Source organism: Danio rerio, chromosome 17 (genome assembly GCF_052040795.2).
Source record: "Danio rerio strain M-AB ecotype USA chromosome 17, GRCz13ab, whole genome shotgun sequence".
Classification (NCBI taxonomy): Eukaryota; Metazoa; Chordata; class Actinopteri; order Cypriniformes; family Danionidae; genus Danio; species Danio rerio.
Genome location: NC_141037.1, coordinates 24,412,501 through 24,436,454, shown reverse-complemented (window position 1 = coordinate 24,436,454; position 23,954 = coordinate 24,412,501). Strand labels below are relative to the sequence as shown.

The 23,954-nt window shown below is 35.8% G+C and overlaps 1 protein-coding gene across 11 annotated transcripts in view; it reads right to left on the bottom strand.

The window, feature by feature from the left end:
* rasgrp3 (RAS guanyl releasing protein 3 (calcium and DAG-regulated)) overlaps positions 1-23,954 on the bottom strand; it is an 83,450-nt gene that overhangs the window by 36,694 nt on the left and 22,802 nt on the right. For 7 of the 11 annotated variants that reach the window (XR_015512689.1, XR_015512686.1, XR_015512688.1 and 4 more), the window contains 3 exons: positions 10,476-10,711; positions 5,909-6,011; positions 5,348-5,410 (listed from right to left, as the gene is read on the bottom strand). Coding sequence is in view for 5 of the 11 variants with exons in the window: in XM_087289252.1 (XP_087145378.1) it covers positions 5,348-5,410; positions 5,909-6,011; positions 10,476-10,545 (236 nt within the window). In the remaining 6 variants the exon portion in view is untranslated. 11 annotated transcript variants of the gene reach the window in all.

Sequence of the window (23,954 nt, the reverse complement as noted above, 5' to 3'; positions counted from 1 at the left end):
TTAAATCTTTCTGAGGTATGGGGGAAACTCTAGATAGGATACAGCTGCAGATACACACATAAATTTAGCATCAATTTTGTGACTGTAGAAAAATAATTAAGATTTTTAAATTACCGTCAGGGTTGTGTTACAACTCCTTTGATGTTAGTTTAGGGAAAAAAGAATAACATTTAGGTGTGGCAGTTTTACCATGTGATGGTGGAAGCAAGAAGAAAAATGTCAACTAAAGTGATTTAAGTTACAGAAGTAGAAACCATAATAAAATTCACAAATTTATACAAAATTAAGGTTTAGGGTAGGGGTAGATGTTAATAAAATACAATTTATTGGGTAATTTAATAAATAACTTCAAAAATACTCAATATAATTACTGTTTTAGGATAGAGGTTGGGGTGGGGGTAACTTAATAAATAATATAGATAATTCTCGTTAACTTCTGGCCGCAACCATATCTCATCTAGCATAAAACGGTATTGGGCATGGTTAACATACTTTACCACATCCCTTCAGCTATCATTTTGGACAGCGCTATGACAACAAACAGAAATGATGATGAGGAGGTGTCTGTTAGGTTCCAACAAAGACTCTAGAATACACAAGACATGTCACTCATAGTTTAAAATGGCTAAAAATGTTATAGTCAACATGGCGAATGAAGCCCCGCCTTTTAGTACAGCAGCCAATCAGCGATCGCTAAAGACTGATGATTCTCTGGGGAAAGGCTCAGACCAGATGTGAGTTTCTGCAAATTTTGTGTGATCTGAACATTTAGAAATTAAACTCATGAGAAAGTTGTTGTTTAATTTCATTGGTGATTCATAACATAAAATTTAATCGGAAGCTTGTCAAGCAATTTTGGAGAATGTTATGTTTCTCCATTCAAGCTGAATATCCGAGCAAAGCGCCAGAGAGGCATTTCAGAGATGGCCGTCGAGTGAAATGACTTGGCTTAAAGTGACTTTGGTTATAATAACTCTCCCGAACCATTTTCCCAATCTTCCTGAATAAAAAGCTTACTTTACTACATTCAATCAGCTATCATTAGAAAAAAACAAGCCAAACCAACTGTTTTCTTAAGAAACTGCATCACAATTTGAAAATATATATATATATATATATTCATGCAGACTTTAAAATGCACCATACACACAAAGAGCATAAAATCCACAAGAGGCAACACTCTAGTGCGATTTGGGAAACTAGATGCCGCAGCAACCATTTTGGATCGAAAATTCCAATAGAACAACAGCATATTATAAATCTGTAAAATAAACTATTAAAAGTGCTGATGATTGTGATAGTAAGTGTTGTTGTCTTTCAGGTTGCATCTCAGCTTTAATGTGCTTTTTAAATAAATAAATAAAAAACGAAGCAGCTTCTTGCCATTGCAACAGCAATGAGATCCAATAGACGGCCGATCACTTTTATTCCAGGGCTGTTGCTGGGCGCTGCTGTTGCAATGGAACATTCTATTGAGTGTCGCCTCTTGGTTATTCTAAGCTTTTTGGTACACATCTAAAACCAATACATTATTATGTAAATCAAAACAAAACAACTGTATTACTATAGTGCTTGTTTTCCTAGTGCAGTTCTACAAGATATAGCCATTTAAGCACACTTTCCCCATTCCTCAGCATCATGTGCACAGGTTTTGTTTATATGGGAAAAGACTTGATTTCCTGCGGACCAACCGAAACACATCAACAGCTTTAGCCAGTTAGATAAATCCAGTAAATATGAAGGCTAGATTAAAAATCAAGTAAGGTTACTTTTCCCCCAACAGGATGCAGGTCTACAAAACACAGACCTCCTTCAATTTGTAATGTTTTTGTTTTGGTGACTCTGACCGAGTCCCCGGAGAAAGGAACGGATGAAGTATATTTATATTTATGTCAGAAGCATGCCGTTTATCATTAATTATGTAAATGTTTTTGACTGCCGGACTCACTAAGGGCACAGAGACACAAAAACACATTCTTTTTCTTGCTTTTTTTTCCAGACACAAACATCAGATGCTGTGTGTGCCCAGAGTGAGTCAGAGTGACATCATGTAGTTTGGAGGTAACAACCCAAGGGTGTTTGCATTGTGAAAGCATGTATATTTATTAGACCAATGAGAGCACGGGTCAAAAGGTCACTGAGCATATGACTTTTACACAACATCTGAAAATTGACATTGACATTTAAATAGTGTTGGATGTAATTAGATACAAAGCACAGTAAGTTATTAAATGATAATCTACTGAAAAAGTAAAGTAAGATATTACTGTTCACTTTTAAGTCATTTAAATAGTTACTTATCATTACTTGTCTTAAATGCTATAAATAAAATGAGTAATTGTATATTTTCATTCATTAATTTTATTTTTTGGCTTAGTCCCTTTATTAATCAGGGGTCGCCACAGTGGAATGAACCACCAACTTATCAAGCATATGTTTTGCACAGCGGATGCTCTTCCAGCCACAACCCAACACTGGGAAAGACGCACGCATTCACACTTATACACTATGGCCAATTTAGCTTATTCAATTCACCAGTGCTCTTGTTTGCTGTGAGGCAATCGTGCAACCGACCTTGACGCACATTGTATAATTTGTTTTGCAGATATATTTGGCAATAACTTCAACTATTTTTCAATGAATAGTTTCACTTGTCAGACACATTCACTTACATATCTTTAAAAAAACAATGAATTAAGTACAAAAATAATGATAATATGTTTTGTGTAAACAATGTCATTGGTTTAAGCATTTAATGTTTTGATACAAATATCTTTTTTGCAGGGTAATTCTGTTTGTTAACTAAAGAATGTTAGATAGTTAAATTGCGTAAGTATCACATTTTAAAAGAATTATTTGAATTGAATTTGTTTAATTTATATTGTGCATCCACTTAGACGTATTAAGACTTAACTTCCTTTTAAAAAGCATATACACTCTATGCATCACATAATGATATGATGCATAACTGTGCTCCATGCAGGTGATTGGGCTTGATAGCTACCTGTAGGACACACGCCTCCTGTCTTAATGCACCAGACATTTTGTTAGAAATACTCATATGCTTTATATTTTTGTTTCTGTGTTTCTTTATATAGCTGCTACTTTCATTTCTAGCACTTCGTTTTAGCATTGATATTTATTATCTCTTTTTCAAATATATTTTGAACAGCATCTACACTAATTGTTTTCTTTGTTCTCTATTTCCACCTGGGGATACTCATCTCGAGGCCTCTAGAGCAGGGGTGTCCAAACTCGGTCCTGGAGGGCCAGAGTTCTGCAGAGTTTAGCTCCAACTTGTTTCAACACACCTGGCAGAATGTTTCTAGTATATTTAGTAAGAGCTTGATTTGCTGGTTCAGGTATGTTTGATTAGGGTTGGAGCTAAACTCTATAGGACACCGGTCCTCCAGGACTAAGTTTAGACACCCCTGTTCTAGAGATTGTGCAGCGCTATTGATGGGATACAAGATCTGTGAAGAGATGATGCCAACTGTCAAGGACCTCAAAGACAACACATTTGAAGAGATGATACCAACCATTGAGGACTTTGAGGACAACACATACAGTGCATGCGGAAAATATTCATATTGCTTCACTTTTTCCACATTTTTTTGTTACAGGCCTTATTCCAAAATAGAATAAGTCATTAATTTCCTCAAAATTCTACACACATTACCCCATAATGACATTGTGAAAAAAGACTTTTTTAAATTGTTGCAAATGTCTCTAAATAAAAAACCTAAAAAAAAAAATCACATGCACTTAAGTATTCACAGCCTTTGCTGAATACTTTCCTGATGCGCCTTTGCCAGCAATAACAGCCTCAAGTCTTTTTGAATATGTCACAAGCTTGGCACACCTGTCTTTAAGAATTTTTGCCCATTCCTCTTTGCAGTACCTCTCAAGCTCTATCAAGTTGGATGGGAAGCGACTGTGTACAGCCATTTTCAGATCTCCCCAGAGATGTTCAATTTAGGTCTGGACTCTGGCTGAGCCACTCAAAGACATTCGCCAACTTGTTGTTGTAAAGCCACTAAATTGATATTTTGGTGGTGTGCTTTGGATCATTGTCCTGCTGGAAGATGAATTATCGCCGCAGTCTGAGGTCAAGAGCACTCTGAAGCAGGTTTTTTCTGACTAAGGCCCTTCTCTCCCGATCACTCAGCTTAGATTGCTGGCCAGCTCTAAGAAGAGTCCTAGTGGTTCCAAACATCTTCCACTTATGGTTGATGGAGACCACTGTGCTTACTGGAACTTTCAGAGCAGCAGAAATTTTTCTGTAACCTTCCCCAGCCTTGTGCCTCAAGACGATTCTGTCTCTGAGTTCTACAGACAATTCCTTTGTCTTCATGCTTGGTTTGTGCTTTGACATGCACTGTCAACCCTGGGACCTTATATAGACAGGTGTATGCCTTTTCAAATCATGTTCAATCAACTGAATTTACCAAAGGGGAACCCCAATTAAGCTGCTAAAACATCTCAAGAATGATCAGTGGAAACAGAATGTACCTGAGCTCAATTTAAAGCTTCACGGCAAAGGCTGTGAATACTTATGTACATTTTTCAGCTTTTTAATTTTTAATAAACCAGCAACAATTTTAAATAATATTTTTTACATTGTCATTATGGGGTATTATGTGTAGAATGTTGAGAAAATAAATACATTTAATTCATTTTGAAATAAGGCTGTAACATAAACAAATGTGAACAAAAGTGAAGCGCTATGAATACTTTTCGGATGCACTGTACACTTAATTTCCAAATACACTTTATAAAACATACATATAGACACCACCTATATGCAATAATATAAATAAGTCATAAGTCAATATACACAAGTCAACATGGAAAATATCCAGTATTTATTTATATTATACAGTATTTCTTCAAAACAAATCCTAAATTAGAGCTTGTGTTTTTGATGGAGCGATGCAAAGAGGCAGGCAGATGTGAACAGAGAAGAAAGGAAAAGTGGCCTGAGGAGATGTGCTCTGTGAATAATGGATGGACGAGATGCTGAATCATTCTTTGCCATGCGCTAAAACACAAAATGTCCACTGTGCACAAACGTCCATCTGAAGGAGCGACGCCTGTTTCTGTGACATCATCACTTCTCATTCTAGACACAGGCGACACTCACTCCTTTCCCAGAGAAAAAGAGGAAGAACAGAAGGAGAATATAGAAAAAAACGAAAGTGCACTAAATAATAGCCTCCTCACGACATATCCTACCGTAGCCAGTTGCCTAGCAATGCAAATAAACACCTTAAAAGGTTCAGAAGAGGAAATTCATGGGGAATAAATGGGTTATTTATCTTGTTAAACAAACGATGTTTTTATTTACCTCATTAAATAACAGATCTTCAGTCGTGTCCTTTGGCAGTCATCTCCCCGACAGTCGCGATACGTGATATAAAGTCAAGGAGAATTAAACATACTAGAGAATGAATAGATGTACAGTATATGCATATATAGTCTTGCTTTACAAATATTTTAATGACTGAATGACATTGCATTGGACAACACAATAGTATGAGTGACATTTATTTTACAAGAACCAATTTATTTTCATGCAAAACATTTCACAATAAGATGTGAAATTGTTAACTAATGGTTGAGATGCCCCCTGGTATCTACTGAGATTTCTAACATCACACACATTCAAAAAAAGAGAGCTGCTGAAATATTATGCATAAAACGCACACACACACATACTAAAAAACAGAGATTTACTGATACACACACACACACACACACACACATACTAAAAAACAGAGATTTACTGATACACACACACACACACACACACACACACACGCACACATACTAAAAAACAGAGATTTACTGTGAAATTATATGCATCAACCACACACACATACACACACGCTTGGCTGCCAGAGGATATATGATCAGAAGCTTCCCAGCGAGCTCGGTGGAAGAAACATACCAGCGATGCATCAGCAGAAATGTTCGAGGAAGCTGATTTTCATGCAGCTCTCCTTTATCATCTATAACAGAGAGAGGGAGACAGAAAGAGAGAGAAATATTATCAGTAAAAAACATATACATTCGTAATATGGAAAAATAATGAGACAAGTGAGTAATATAGAAAGAGGAACAGAAATGTTTAGAATATTTATAAACAGCAGCTCTTCAATGTAATGAGATGTTGTGTGATATTGATATAAAGAAAAACATTAGATAAAGTGGAGGATAGCACGGAGGCGCAGTGGGTAGCACAATCGCCTCACAGCAAGAAGGTCACTGGTTTAAGCCCTGGCTGGGGCAGTTGGCGTTTCTGTGTGGAGATTGCATGTTCTCCCTGTGTTGTTGTGAGTTTCCCTGGGTAACTCATCCACTAATTGGGTAAGCTAAATTATCTGTAGTTAATGTGTGTATGGGTGTTTCCCAGTGATGGGTTGCTGCTGGAAGGGTATTTGCTGTGTAAAAAATATGCTGGATAAGTTGGCAGTTCATTCCGCTGTGGTGACCCCTGATCAATAAAGAGACTAAGCCGAAAATGAATGAAAATGGAGGATATCAGAAAACATTCAATCGCAACTACACCAATCAATGAAAGTAGCGGTTAATTAACCTTCAGTTTTAATCGTTAATGTGTTAATTCATCTTGAAGCAATAATGAAATTAAAATTAAACCATAATTTACTCACCCTCAAGCATGTATTGGTGTATTTTTTTTTTTTTTGTTTTTTGTTTTTTTTCTGTCAGACGAACACAGTCGGAGTAGTTTTAAATTTAATCCTGGCTCTTCCATGAGGTATGATGGTGTTGGTTGGTGGCTTTTATTTTGAAACTTCCAAAAGAGCATTAATCCATCGTAAAACTAACCCATATCACTAACACAATCACTAACTCCAATTACTAGCTGCGTTTCCATTCAACAATTTGTATGCGCATTTAGGATATGCGCATAAAATATGGTTAATAAAAACACCAAGATGCACATATGTTTTGAAAATAAGCATAAAAACCATATGCGCATATCTGAGTAGAATAAACTTTTTATTTAATAAAAAAGCCATACCGAACAAATTCCAGTATGCGCATTAAAAAAAGTCATGTGATTTTGTAATGATGAAAATGTGTGTGAATGGACATACCAGCAGCATACCAGTGCATTGTAAAATTTCTGAAATGTTGTTTTGGTCATTCTAAAACACCTTAATCATTTCAGTATTAGTGTTATTATATTATAAATTATAAATTTTAGCATTTCATTGGTGTAACAATAATCCACCTTGACCAGAGTTAAATGAACACTTTCAAGAGTTAATAAAGAGCTTCATTGCAGATTTATTTAATTGGACATCTGGATGATGCTTCGCTCCGTGGAAAATAAGGATTTAGTTAATGATCCACTGCTGTTGTAAACATCTGTGATATATTTGCAGCATTTGTCATAAAGATTATGGCTTGAGCATCTGATTTCTCCTCAGTGATTATGTTGTTTAAATAGGCCTATATAAAGGTTATTTTACCGTCGATGAGGATGTAATGGTATTGCAGATTTTATTTTTCAAAACAAATATCGTAATATTAAAAAGGAAACATAAGCTTGACAACAAAAATCTATGTCGTAACAAATGTCCTTAAAAATGTAGCATGTAGTTTACAGCAAGCATCAAGTGTTCATTGAGATTGTGTTGTCTGTCATATCTTTCGCTGTCTTTTCAAGTTTTTTTCTCGTAAGGCACGGCTTTCGAAAATGATGACATAAAACTCTGCTGGGTAGTTGCTCTGGTTTACATTTGTTTGAGTCTGTAATATTATTAACATTTTCATAAGGGTGGTATTGTTTTGAATGATGAAACAAGTGTGTGGTGCTGCCTGCTTTTAATGACACGAGTCGTCTGTGCAGTTTGTAGTGCACGTTGCTCTATGTGTCGGATTGCAAAAAACTAAGTAGCTCCAGACTGAAGTCTAGTGACATTTCAAGTCTGTGACTCTGACCTTTTTTACCTTACTTTTTTTTCACTCCTCCAAGTGCAACTAACACTGTATGGCTGTAAACTTGTACTGCGTGTGGCATCTGGAAGGGCAGGCAGCAAAATGCCTGCGCAGCGTTACGCATAATGCGCAAATATTATTGAACAATTTTTGAACTGTCATTATCGTTTTATCGAAAAATTATAAATTGTGATAATTATCGATATCGAAATATCGCCCAGCCCTAGTTCAGTCTAACTAATTAGATTTAATAAAGTAACACTACTACTGTCTAAGTTAAACAATCAACATGAAAATAACACATTTTAAAAAAATTTACTTTATTTTTGCCATGATGACAGTAAAAAATATTTTACTAGATATTTTTCAACTTCTATACAGCTTAAAGTGATATTTAAAGGCTTAACTAGGTTTATTAGGTTAACTAGGCAGGTTATTCTGTATGGAGTTTGCATGTTCTACCCGTGTTCGCATGGGTTTCCTCTGGGTGCTTCGGTTTCCCCCACAAGTCCAAAGACATGCGCTATAGGTGAATTGGGTAAACTAAATTGTCCATAGTGTTTGTTTGTGAATGTAAGTGTATAGGTGTTTCCCTAGCAGCTGTAAGGGCATCTGCTGCGAAAAATATTTGCTAGATAAGTTGGCGGTTCATTCAGCTGTGGTGACCCCAGATTAATAAAGGGACAAAGAAGAAAAAAATGAACGATTACTAAATTTAATTTGTTTAAATTCAACCCATATAAATTGTTTGAAACTATTTTGCAGAAATCATTTTTGTTCAGTGTACAATGCTGCTTAGATGTGTCTACATGTCTTACATTCGTCCTTATAAGTCATATATGTCAGTTGCACGTAACGTGCATTTGGCCCCCATTTTATAATCAAAAAATTAAGTAATTGTGTCATCAGTAATAATTCTGTTACAAAAACACATCAATATGCTTTATAAGACATGTTTTAACCCACTAGCGGCATATGAATTTTATGACAGATTTTTTTTAAGCTTAAAAAACACTATCCGAACAAAATTACACAGCTTGGAAGAGCCAGGATATCTGTCAGTTGAATCTGTGTTCAACAGACAGAAAAAAAAAATCCTAAACAGTGAGAATGGCATCAAGGTGATTTAATTGTGAGAAAATTCCAATTTTGGGTGAACTACTCCATGATTAGCTATAGTTATTTAACAGTGATTAAATAACATATGCAATCCCAGCAAATAAAGACACCAGCTGTGGTTAATGACAGGTGATTATGTCAATGGTTGCTTTTTCCAAACATTATTGAGAATATCTTATTTTGTGATTAACAGAACATATAAACAGAACATATAAATTTTAGAAAAGAAAAAAGTTTAGAACCACCAGAGTATTAGTAAATGATGAGGAAATTACGATATTTGGGTTAACTATTCTTTATTGAATGAGTGATTAAAATCAATTACCAGCAGAGTTATTAATACCTGGGATTAGACATTAAAGAGGTCAATGATCATATACACAAAAACCCATGATGATCAATTATTCTTTTGAGAAATTATTCATTCATTAATTTTCTTTTCTGCTTAGTCCCTTTATTAATCTAGGGTCACCACAGTGGAATGGACCGCCTGCATATCCAGCATATGTTTTATGCAACAGATGGCCTTCTAGCTGCAACCCATCACTGGGAAACATCCATACACACTCCGTACACATACCCAATTCACCTATAGCACATGGTTTTGGACTTGTGGGGGAAACCGGAGCACCCGCAGGAAACCCATGCGAGCATGGGGAGAACATGCAAACTCCATACAGAAATGCCAACTGACCCAGCCAAGGCTCGAACCAGCGACCTTCTTGCTGTGAGGCAATTGTGCTACCTACTGCTCCACCATGCTGCCCAACAAGTAATTACAGAGATTGAAATCATCAATTAATCAGGCAATTAATAAGAACGAAATCCATTACAATGAGCAACATCGGTCATTAATACAATCATTCATTTAGCAATTGTTAGTAAGCAACAGAGATCAATAAGCGGATGAAATCAAAGCAATCTATAATAGCAACAACCGATCCACTTGCTAAGTTGTGATGTGAAATATTGTTTCTGGCTCCAAGTGTCCTCTAATTTGCATCTCAATTGCCTTTTATGACCACTGTTCAGTCATATCACACATTTCAGTGAATCTTTTTCAAAATCATCAATTGACATTCACTGCAGTCTCTGGACGTCCCGGACACCAATATTTCAATGATTTATAAAAGAAGAACCACAGTCTGACCATCTGGGATTAAGCACGGATGTAAACATTACAATCAAGATTTTCAATAGTGATACAGCACACTGTGAGTGTCTATCATTGCAACTTGTTGATCATTCAAGAAGAATATGATTATGTGCGGAATATGTGAACAGGTCAATTACAGTGATGAACATAATGAATCAGTTTGAGCCACACGGTATCTGATAAGATGATAGTGGATAAATTGAGTTCAGTCATTTTAGTGTTCACTTACCAAACGCATGAATGCAGGCGTCCAGCAGCAGCTCCAGGGAAGCAGCTTTGCCGAGCGTAAATGACCCCATGACCTCCGTCCGACCTGACCTTACTGGGACATCCAGCTCTCTGCCATCAGGCAGGCCAGCCTCTGTCTCTCCCTCTCTCTTTCTTCTTCTCTCCTCTCTTTCACGTCTCCTCTGCTTTAAATGTGCTCAATGTGCTCAGCAGAAGAATGGCTGACTCTGTGCCTCGCTGCAGAAACAAACAAAACACTGTTAATAATTAAAAAAAAATGTACAGAAATATTTTATGAAGCTTTTCACATGCTTGCACCAAAGGGGCTTTATAGTGAATGGACTGATGAGGCTTTATAATGAATGAACGGATGCTGTTTAGTAATCACCTCTTGCTAAGAACTTTGTGAGACCATCTTTGTCTTATTCACACTTTGTGTGATTGTACTGCATAATACTGCCTTTATTTGTTTCTTTTTCACCAACTGGTGAGTGAGAAATGGGTGGTAAATATTTAAATGTGTTCATCTTCGACATATGGTTGTCATTATGAATACCTCATTTACTTTCATTTTAAAGTTTGGGTTTTTTACTGAACATCAAAAGTTTTACAGCAAAATGGCAAAAAGTTTGGGTTCCTCTCTCTGCTCCCTATGCTTTCCTGTTATTACTCTCTACTGTCCTGTCCATTATGGGTCATTTCCACTGAGTGGTATGGTTCTTATGTGTTTTCTGCTGTCAAAAGGTATCAAAAAGCAAACCATACCATTCCACTTCTTAGGTACCTTTTCGAAAGGGTACCTAGCACAACAAAAGGGTACCGAAAGGTGAGCCAGACACTCAGTGGAACGCTGCTGGTGTACAGAGCTACCTCACTAGCTCATGCACAAGCCAGAAGAATGAAAAAAAAGGAAGCGTCTTTTTTCAAATAAAACTGCTGATTTATTTCACCGTAATAATATAAACATATAATCATAAGCCATGGTTGATCTAAGCTTAAACAAATCTTGATGTCATTTTGATGAAGACCCACAAAGCCAAGAAGAAGAGTAGAATCTACCCTGTGCCCCGCTGTTGTTTACAAGGCCGTCTAAAGCACGATCGGTTTCACTTTCTTGAGAGAGCTCGCTGCGCATCTATATTTAAAATACCAAACTTCTTGAGCTGGTAATAACGTACACGTGATTATTGTAGTGCTTCTGACATCCAATCCTCTCAGAAACAGACAAATGCGAGAGTGAAGTGTGAATAAAACAAAGGAGAAGCCCAAAAAAAACAAAGAAGCACATGATTCTTTCAGCAACCTAAAACATGAACAAACCAAGCCATGTTGAACTATTATCATCATCTTTTGGACTATTATGAACTCAAAATGACATAATTACTTTCTAACAGAGGCTACATGAGCTGGTGAAGATTAAAGATACAGATGAGAGGTTTGCACTGACTGGAAGCTATATGTTGCGTGGTGATTTTGAACCCAAATGAGGACTACAAGTATGCTGTGTGTAGTTTTTCTGTAATTGATAACATATCGGAGACTTTAAGGATCTGTATGTGTTTATTTATGTTGCATTTATTTATTTAGTTTATTTAATCGTTATAAATGTATAAACGTTACAGTAGACTATTTCCCATCATTGATCTGCAGTTATAATCAAATTATGTTTATAGAAAGATTAGTAAGAAACATTTATACACAAGTATTTATGTGTATAAAGCATCTGTGTTGTGAGAAGTGCTTCTCATAATATTTGTGAAAGAACTGTAAAGCTTTACTTTGACATTTCTCCCAGAGAGAATGATGTTGACAGGAACTTTCTGTCGTACGCCATGCCCACCTTTAATAAAAAAGTAAAAAGGGACAGAATTTAGTTGAAATGTACCAGAGTGTACTAGTTTGGAATTAATTGCTAAAGTCTCCATAAAAAAAATCTTACTAAAATTAAATTTTTTTCTATAAAGAAAGTCAAAGTGTCTAAATCCTATCTGCCTCACCGTGTCTAAGATAAAACCCTTAAAAACATGAAATTTGTGCCTTTAATTCATTAAAAAAACTGCCTTCTGTATGTTTCCCCCCTCACACAAACCTTTCTTCCAAATGACAGGCCAATGTTAAGGTTGAATTGTTTGACTGCTTTATTTTTCTCTGAACTCCCCATGGCAGCTATCAATATTTCATCGCTCTTGCAGGAGCAGTGTTTGCTTGACGCTACATCGCAGATCACGATCCCAGGGCTGATAGTGGAAAAAATTCCTGAGCCTGAACTTTTTTTCCTTGCCCCTGAGGTGAGTAGGGGTGGGGGTACTATGTATGCAACGCACTTTTAACACATAACTTGTGGGCCCCTGGGCCCAAATATATTAACAGCCTATGTGTAACCCTGATCATCATTATTGTCAAGTGGCTCTTTTTAGACACATGCCAGTAATGTCAGTGACACATGCCAGTGTCAGTGATCTTGTGACATGTGCCAGTAGGTGTCAGTATAAGCACGTTATAAGCACATTAATCTTATAAGTCTCTTTGCTTTAATATTTAAAAATCATTAGGCAAATGACACCTGTTATCTTACATGCATATATGTTATGAGTTTTCAACATGCATTTTGTTATAACTTTTTAAAGGATATTATTTAAAATACCTTAAAATGAAAATAAGTTAAATAATAAAATAAATGAATGAATTAAAAACATAGAGAAGTCCATATTGTAGGGAACAAAGGAACTGCCAGGATGCAATAATATACAGTACAACAGATAAGTGTAACCCCTCCCATACATAAGCATGCCACAATAAATTTGACTGACATGTACTGTCAAATGACTATATTACGTACGGAAGTATGACTACGAATACATAAAATAAATGCGTTTAAATTAAAACATCGTGGAGTAGCTCAGCAAATAAACTAACTTGCGACGCGATAAATTAGGTTAAAAGTCGCGTAATGATTAAATATGGTTTTGCTCGTGTTAATTAATGTCATAAGCTTCGCCGGGTGTCGATGTCACTGCAGTGACATGCAGCGCGACACTCTGAGTGACACAGGTCACTACACATGCCACTAGCGAGTGACACATGACAGTGGAAAACCGGACGTGCCACCGGACTGTGCCAGTGTCATCTGTACGTCAGATGTCGTGTCACTCCATGTTAAAACTGCTACTGTGAATCCGCGTTCAAGCGCACACAATAAGCTAAAACTCGCCCCAAGCACCGGCAAAAACAAATAACAATGAATGTGTCGAGGAAAGAGTAAGGACATATCTTAATTATTTATTAATAAACTTATTCTGAGTCAGTGTCGCAAAGATCCTGACTGGCAATCTCCTCTTGGACTCGCCTTTAGAAATTCATCTTTACGGATTACATGAAGGAGTTTTCTTGTTTTCGATTTGTTTTATTTCCTCAAGTAATAATTTAAAGCTTTCTATAAATATATTTATTATGTCTGTGAGGCATATACATTTTGCTTCATTTTGTTAAGCGCTCCTGTTCAAAAACCAGACGTCAGAAAGCGCATAATTTTGGTTTTCTTTATTTTATAAAAACGCTGTAACGTTTTTTGATGTATTACTCGTACTTTGTGAGCAAAAATGAAGGATAACTTTAAATTGCTCCCACTGAAAAAATGCAATGTGATTGCTCTGGCGCCTCGATGTCCTGCAAGCTTTTTATAAGAAAACTATGCGCCTAATAGCACACATTCTTTAACGTTTAAGCTACCATTGTTTTATACTTGAACTGTTTTATATCTTTTATTTTAGGCAAGTCGTGATGATCTGAGAAGGCAAACTGATCAAACAGACCATGATGGTCTTCCGCTGGGCGCTGTTCGTTAAAAAAAACTTAATTTTAACGAATAAAAAATGCTCCAAACGTTTTTCTAAATAAGCTGAATAAAAAACGAAACTAAATATAAACACTTTGCCATTAGGCTACATACAAAACTGAACTATTTCATAGCTGAAACACTAAGTTGTTTAAGGAGAAGGGGGAAATATATTTTTGTCCCGTCTATTGCTTCACCGTTATTTCGAGAATAAACCCAGCGTAAATATGCAGATGTCATTCCCAAAACATATCAGCGTATATGTGCCGAAAACGAAAGTTTCATACAAATTCTGAATGGATTATATCCTGGAAAGTGCAAAGCACGCTCCTCTTATTATCACTATAAGCGTCACTAATCTTAGTTCATAGAGATCTCACAAAGATCCGTTATAATTTATAAAGCTCTCTAAATTACACAATTAATCTTTTATTTACATGGCGTCTACACTCAAAAGATGATTCACGAGCACACAAAATGGCACTTAATAAAAACCAATCCGGCGCTTTCAGCAGTGAGTGAATGACAGATCAATATCCGTGAACCTGATTTTTTTTCCCCCGCAGCTAGGCTTGCCACGATAGACGGTGTTGACGGTGATACCGGTGTTAAGACGCAACACCGGTGACATCACTTTTCTACCGTGACACCGTCCCCACATTTGTTTTTTAAGTATTCGTTTTTTATTTTTTTTATTAAACATTTATTTAAAATAAATGGAAAATATAATTATAAATAATTGACTTAAAACGAGAGCATGCTCTATAATTAAAATCTAAAGCTACAGTGCGTCATATTTCATTTACCACGTGAGGAGAAAGAGGAGTCGAATTTACAGAAAGAGGATGGCGGACGATTTATTGTCAAAACGCAATGCAAAGGCGCATATTTGGCAAAATTTTGGGTTCAAACCAAATGCATAAGAGAACCTGACGACGTTAATGAGGCGATCTGCAAACTTTGCCTGACAAAGGTGGCAGTATCTGGAAACATAACTAATTTATACACGCACCTTCATGTTTAACTATGGGTGGGTCGCGGATAGATCCATACATACGCAACGCATACTCTCATTTAAAAAAAAAATTCACGCGACCATCATCTCACAATGTTTAATAATAAATATCTTTTTTTTAATTAAAACGAGTGATTTAGCAATGCTGCGCCATTGACAATCCAACTGCAGAGAAACATCGTGGCAACGTGAGGACTTTTTCCGAAGTTCAGCTGTTCTTATTTCCACTTGATTATGTGTTTAATGTCAAAAAAATCCATAATGTCTAGGCCAAAAAGATCGAATCCTGTGTGTGCGCGCATCTTTTATAACTGAGGCCGCTCTCTTCAAAAACCGAAAGTTGCTTCTTCTGTCTGGCAATATTTCGGCTTTTAATATATGAAAAGTTTATTTAGATGAGCCAATATTAAAAATTGCAATAAAGTAACTGAGACGTGCGGCCACACATCGAATCTGAGGACTGATTTCTCTCTCTCTCTCTCTCTCTCTCTCTCTCTCTCTCTCTCTCTCTCATTCAGACATCGAGCCACAACACAAGTCAAGTTGCAAAACTTAGGCAGGTGCAGCTGACAGGTAGAATAGCTGAAGCCTTTACGAAATCTGTCAAAATGCACCTCTGAAATTAATAGGCATAAATGTCTTTGAGCCAAAAAAAAGTCTATTGGTAGGATATCTGTAAAAACGCAATTGGAGCCAAAGATATGAGCTGTGTAGCCTATAAATTATAGGCCTATTATTTCGAATAAAATGAAAACAAAAATTAACAATTCATTGCATTTTTTCGTTTGATAAAAATATACGTAAACGAAAAAAAATCAAAGGGTGGCTAATTTGTATTAATGTGTTTTAATTTTAATGAAAATATGCTCAGCATATTTAATTAACGGCTATACGCCGTCAATAGACAAGCCATTCTAAACATTATTTTACCGTGTACTGGGTTATAATGTATATTTTACAATAAAAACTAAACGTAGCATGTCTCGCTGTCATTTAAAACGTGTAATTCATACCACACCAGAGCTGTGGACCTGTAGTGTTTAAACTTACAGGGCGGTTGGTCAATAGTCTTAATTCGCACTGAACTCCAATCCGAGGGACTCGATAGTTACTCGATAGACAACATTAACTTGAGAGAATTAAAAAATAAAAGTTTTTTTTTAAAGGAACAACGTGCAAATCTGCAACAAATAAAATAAAAATAAAACGTCTTGGCAGTGCTGTGTGTATTCCGCCACTGACAGTGTGAGACGCCCTTATGCTGCGCCTGTAACTGCCGCTTGTAAGAGAGATCAAAGCTGTATCGATAAAACCAAAAAGCAAGATCATTTAGTTATAAATATTCCATAACAATACTTATCGAAATATTTATACATTTACATGTTGTTTATTGAGATTGTGTGATCTGTATAGGTTGTCTGATCTTTCCAGAAGCTGTAAACTGACACATGCGGTGTTTAGCTCTGACGAGGCGCTTTTATTTAGCCTGCCCTTTGATTTTTTACATAATGTTCCAATTCATATTTTTTTCATATAGTTTAATTATAAAATGAGTGCTCGCTTGTTTAGTTGTGATTATTATGCAAGGATCATATTTCATATTCGGTTTATTCTTCAATAGCCTAAATTCGTTAATAATGTATTTTATAAACGGATTGTTCATAAGGACTAAGCTGTTAATATATAACATAGGCGTTTATGGTTGTTATTTGTATGGTTCCAACTTACACAGTTTTTTCAGCCTGTAGCAGTGTTGTGTTTTATTCGTTATGTAAATAAAAGTTATGTTTTGTTTAATAACAGGGATTTTTTTTTGTAGTTTCCTTTCCGTCCATTCAAACAATTGACACCGAATTGGCAACTCCCGCAAAACTGAAAGTGAAAGTATTATACGCACGCATTTATAAGCTATTTAAAATCAGAAAAAAAGAGGAAATGAAAAAATGCCCACTCCCACGGTGATACCGGTATTACCGGTGTTGTCACATGTCGATTAACCGGTGGGGAAATTTCCTCACCGTCACAACCCTACCCGCAGCCACAGTACGCCGGAAATCCGGCGTGGTGCCGGAACGCTATCACCCCTGCGATCCACACAGATGGCATGACATCATTCTGGCCCACTGAGCTGGACGTGCACTACCTGATTAGAGCTTACATAACACTATAGTGTCTTTACTCATTAACGCTTATGAACTGTGCGTTTCCACACGTGAAGTACAACAGGCCCTTCACACCACTACTAAACCTTCCTCCTTCTCTTCTGTTTTTTCTGCTTTATTTTTGTCCTGTGTTTTGAAGATGACGTGTGTTTTTTTCCTGTACCCTTTATCTATGCAATCAAAACAGGGAGGGTAAGTGCGTGTTCCTGTGCATAAATAGCTAATAGCTTAAATATAGATTTGCGTTTATTTTAATTGTGGCGAAGATCAGAAATAGGTGCAATCGAGAAGATCAACTACAAATTAGCCTTCAAAATACAAACACTGGAAATCAACTCTAGCCATAACAACAACAAAAACAACACATGATGTGAAGCAGCTGCTTGTGACAGGAGAAGGGTTAGATTAATCTTTTGGGACTTTCAGTTTGGCATTTGGCACATGACGTTGTCATACAGTATCTTTATAATGTTGTGATCATGTGCTATAAGGATATACAGTATTTTTATAGTATGATATACTAACAGACTATTTTTGCACTGCTTTGTCAATCACAAATGATCTGAGCAAACAAATGTTTAAAACAATTTATATTGAAAAGGATTAAAAGGTACAATTGATAACACTTTATGTAAAGTCCCATTAGTGACCATTTGTTAATGCATTTTGTAACATCAACAGTGATAATTTGCTGCCTTTGATGAAGAAGTTATGTTAATGTTGAATTTGAATAAAGTATAATTGAACTTTATTAATTATTACTGCCCTTAAACCAAATAAAGAGTTACGACTTTTGATTTAATGAGTTATTTAACATTAACTAATACGTCGCCCACTGAAGCTAAGCAGCGCTGCGCCCGGTCAGTATCTGGATAGGACACTACTAGGGTAGTCACGATACTGGAATTCGATACCAATCGATACTGAAATTTTCAAACGTCCATTTCTCGCGATTTGAGCGCTGTGAAACATGTTCCTAAACAGAGTTGATTTGCCATTGTGTTCACATGCTCAACAGAAATAACTGTGATTGGCAGTAAAGGTCATCAGTTCACCAAACTCATCACTGTTTACTGCGAGTAGACACAGATACAGGGACCCTGGAGTATTTTAAAGCTGTGATTCATCAGCAGATTGTTTGTATGTCAGTTTATAGACAAGCTAGCTTATCGACATAACTTTGAAACGCTCCAATGCCAGTGTGTTACCAGCAGTGAGTTCGGTGAACTGATGTCCTTCACGGCCATTCACAGTAATGTCTTTTGAGCATGTAAACACAATGGCAAATTAGATCTGATTAAGAACATGCTGCAAAGCGCTCAAATGTTAGCAGGAAATGGACATTTTTAAAATGGTATCGCTAGGTATCGAATTCCAGTATTGTGACAACCCTAGAGACTACATGGGAAAGATAGGTTGTTGCCATAAGTGGTGTTAGTGAGACCGGAAAGGGGCACTCAACCTGTTGTCCGTGTGGGTCCTAATACCCCACTATATTGATGGGGACTCTATACTGCCCAGTGAGTGCTGTCTTTTGGATGGGATGTTAAATCGAGCTCTCTGTGGTCCTTAAAATCCCAGGATATCCTTTAAAAAAAAGAGTAGGTCAATTTTGCCCACTGGTCTTATCCATTATGGCCTCCAAATCAACTGGTGTGTGATCTGGCGCAATATGGCTGGCATTGTATCTTCAAGGTGGATGCTCCACACTGGTGGTGGATGAGGAGATTCTCCCCAAAAATGTGTAAAGCACTTTGAGTGTTCAGAAAAACACTATATACATGTAAGGAATTGTTATTATTAATTATTATTATTATAAAATGACAATCTAAGATTGATATAATTTTTGTGCCAATAAACTGAACTTTTAATTAACCATTAACTCATTAACCATTAAATAATTTTCAAAATCAATAAATAAAATGACTTTTGATTTAAACGAGTTATTAAACATCAACTAAGAAATTAACATCATCTAAGATTAATATATGTTTTACAAGTAGTTTTCATCTGAAGTTTAGTTTAATCAACTAATTACCCTTTTTGCACAGTGATAACAAATAGCAGGTCAATAAAGACTCAATATGGGAATGTCATAGAGCTGAATAATACACAAAAGTGTTTATATTTGAAAATAAATACCCTTTCAAGTGTTTGCTGTTTTGATAATCACCTTATGATGCATTCTAAATGTTTTAATAATAAATAACTATTCTCAATGTCTTGCAGTGTCATGATTACAAAATCATGTACATTACCATGATATATTGTGCTATTGAATATCGTGTGACACAATGGCAAGCGAGGTACTGTCAGCAACTCTGTTCGCGATCCATTACCCTCTCACAATGTCATCAATGACCTCAGCAAGTGAGCGGATGAAAGGAAGTGCATATGACTTGATGGAATCTACATGAGACGTGCAAAAACATCAGACATTTCCACCTTGATCCACATGAAATGCATTTTAAAGTACACCTGCACCCAAAAGAGATCCCTGACCACAGAGATGAAGGCACCAGCGCTGTGTGGTTATAAATATCCCAGTCTAATTTTCACCCCTCTCATCTGTGATTTTGAGTGCTGACGGCTGGAACCTGTCCTGACTCGCCTCATCCAGACCGTCATACACAGAGACGTCAGTAACACAAGCATCACGTCAAGACAAATATCACATATTTATGACTCAAGGGCAGTAGCTTTAGATACTGCATTATTTACAGTGCAATGTTATGCTAGTTATTAGTGATTTTACTATAAAAACAAACAATGATTTGAGCAGAATTAGGGTCCGACTCACAAAAAAGGCAGTGTTTCACACAATACATTCATGTTGTCAAAACACAAATCAATTAAGTTGACTTAACACAAATTTAAGTTGACTGAACACAAAACAATTAAGTAATCCCCAAAAACTTTGTGTTGATTCAGCTCATTATAAATTAGTTTGAACAAAAAAGCAAAACAAAAAGTTTGAACAAAAAGCAAAAATATATTTTTCAATCTACAGATTGCTTCAGTTCATTAGTTGTGATGGACGCACATCACAGATTAGGAAATTACACTTTTAACTTTCATCTTGCGGTCAAATCTTTCTCATACCCTTTTTTTAAATAACCATTAAGCTGCCAACTTGATTCAATATTTGATTAGATTTTACTTTCTCCCTTCTGAATTATTTCTTGTATTTCTGTGGAAGAATCCTTTTAAAGAAATACTGTCAGATTTATGACTACTGTAGGGAAATACAGCATTTTTCTTCAACAATCAATTATCAACATCAGGGCCTAATCCTAATTCTATTTTAGATATTTTTATATGCCTACATTTCCCCTTAGCCTTTAAAAGAGTGTGAAGGAGTAGGGAGGAAATGAGAGAAAGAGCCTTAAGTTTACTGGCAATTGAGATTCCCTGCACTCCAAGATATGGTGAGTTATTTAAACCCAAATTGAGTAAAATATGGACAAACCCAAACATTGGGTTAAATTTGGTCTTATAAATTTGGTCCATATTACACAAAGAATTGGGCTGAAATAAACCAGCTTCTATTTAGAGTGTGGCTATTTCATGGTGAATAAAACCCTAAATACACTAACATTTGAGAAATATTTTTCTACTTAAAAAGTTGTTTTTTACAATAAAAATACATCAAAAACAATAAATAATACATAAAATAAAACAATTTAAGACTTACTTTTGAAAAAGAATTTTACCGCTATTAAAGGATTGACTTTTTAAAATAATTCCTTTACAGTTTCTCTATATAAAAATCCTTGTCTGACAACATTAAAAAGGTCTTGCAAAAGAATATGTTTTACAGTTAGAATATACAGTAATTGCTATATTAACATTTTGGAGCAACTTTGAGTAGATGTCCATGAGTAACTCTAGTGAGTAAGGATGAAAATATTCCTCTAAGAAATGGGACAATATTACTACACTCACATACATCATCATACAGTATGTCGTCACTATACAGTACATAATTCCAGAAGGCGCGATTACATTAACGTTTAAAAGATCACTCACTCCCAAAGTAGTTTAGAAATTGCAGCTTTAACATTAATGAACGAAAAGGATTTTTCAGGCATCTCTGGTTCATACAGAACATACGACTTGAGGATCATGTTGCAAGATGCATGAAACTGTAAGTAATTTTCATTACACAGTGCTCATATTCATGCAATCACAAGAAATAAAACATGAATATTATACCAGAAGTGCAGTAAAAAAAAAAAAGTATATATTTTGTAGCGTGGTCCCAAAAAATCTTAGTTTGAGGATCATTCTGGCAATTCGCTCAACCCCTACACCTCCAAGTCTTATTCAGTTCTCAAATTTAGTACCAAAACTGATGTATTTTTGTCCATATACACTACTCTTCAAAATAAAAGATTTTATAGCATTCATTCATTCATTTTCTTTTTGGCGTAGTCCCTTTATTAGATCAGGGTCACCACAGCGGAATGAACCACCAACTTATGTTTTACACAGCGGATGCCCTTTCAGCTGCAACCCATCACTGGGAAACATCCATACACACTCATTCACACACATACACTATGGCCAATACCCTATTCACTTATACCAAATGTCTTTGGATCTGAGCGCCCGGAAAAAAAACCCATGCAAACGGGGAGAACATGCAAACTTCACACAGAAACGCCAACTGACCCAGCCAAGACTCGCACCAGCGACCTTCTCGCTAAGCGATTATGCTACATAATGTGCCAACGTGACACTGATTTAATAGAGGTTCACAATATAATTTTTTTTTCAATGCTGAAATAAATTGATTAAAAGGGACGGTAAAGAGATAATGTTAAGAAATGTTACAGAAAATCTTCACTTCAAATAAATTTTGTTCTGTTAAACTCTCTACAAAACACAAAATATTAATCTGAACAATTTTATTTATTGATCAGCATTAATCAACACTAAAAAAAAGAGATTTATTGTTCCCTGTGATTTCTTGCACCATACACACAGAAAACTCTGATATGCATGAAACTACACTATTATTAACGATAGTTGATCCATTTGTTTCTGTATGCACTGCATAGATTAAAAAATAACAATGTTAATTTGAAGGTTATTACATGCATTTGCCACTTCTTTAATTTGCAGATTTATATGCAACAAAATTAAGTACATAAAGGTGACTTTAGACTTTAGTGTTCAATGCTCACCATATATAAGTACACACCTCTCAAATCTATCTTTTAAATTCATATTTTTATAAGGAAGCTTTACAATTTTATATTTGTGCAAAAACATTAGATTAGTCAGTACTAAAGCCAAATCTGGAGCTTATCTTACAAAATGACTTACGATAACGGTCCAAAAACTAGAACACCCAAATTTATATGTTATAGAAAAAAACTTAATACAAATTTAAAAAGAGGAAATATCAAGAGAAGCAAAAAAACTGAAAAACTTAGTTGAAATTTTTATAGGTTGTAATTTATGTTTGCAATATTTTGCTTGAATTTAAATGTATTATCTTTTAATTTCTAAATATGTTTGGAGACTAAAATATTATTTTAATAAATACATTTTTTATTCTGTTTAATAAATCTGTTTTTTTTAAATGCACCAAAATACATTGCCTATATTCACTGAGAAATGGATAAAAATATTCATTTTCAAAATGGAGTGTTCTCAATTATGCTAAGCACTGTATATGTGTCCAGTGATGATAGCGTGATGATTTTTGTCCAATCAAAAAAATTTGTACATTGAGAACACACAAACCCCTAATATCAGCTTGCAGCAGTTCATAAAACATCACAAAACCCTCTAATAGTCCAACCCAAGTGTGTGATTTTAAGAAACACACAACTGCAAGAAAAAATACTGGAATACTGGAATAAACTGCACAGACCTGAATACCATTTAATATTCTAACCAATGCAGAAGCACCAAACAAGCTCTTGAAAAATCAGAACAAAACAGAGAGCGAGAGAATTACTCATTGAGAAAAACGCAAGGACTCAGAACTTGAATGTAATGAATATGATGATGTCAACAACAAGATACAGAGTGAGTACAAACTGAAGAAGCTTTTCATCAAATCTTATAAAACACACAAAAAACTACGGTCTGCTGTGTTCACTCACCCTAAATCTCTACATTGGCTGCAAATCCGACGTGTAACTTCTAAAGGCTGCAGTGGTTCATGAGAATTCAAGAACTCCTCTCTAACAGAACAGACTGGCTATCCCACTGTCCTCCACGCCTGTTTGTAAACACCAACGCACATCAAACGGCCATATGACAGATCATCACAGCCAATCAGAGTGACAGAAGGGCTCAAACCACTAACAGGGGACAAGATGAATGCAAATGGGTGAAAGAAAGAGTGAGAAAGAGGGAGTGAAGATGAGATGTGAGAATTGAGCTAGAGGAGAGGATCAAATGAATAATAATAAGAGGAAAAGCAAAAGAGATGCAACGTTCGGTCGTTCA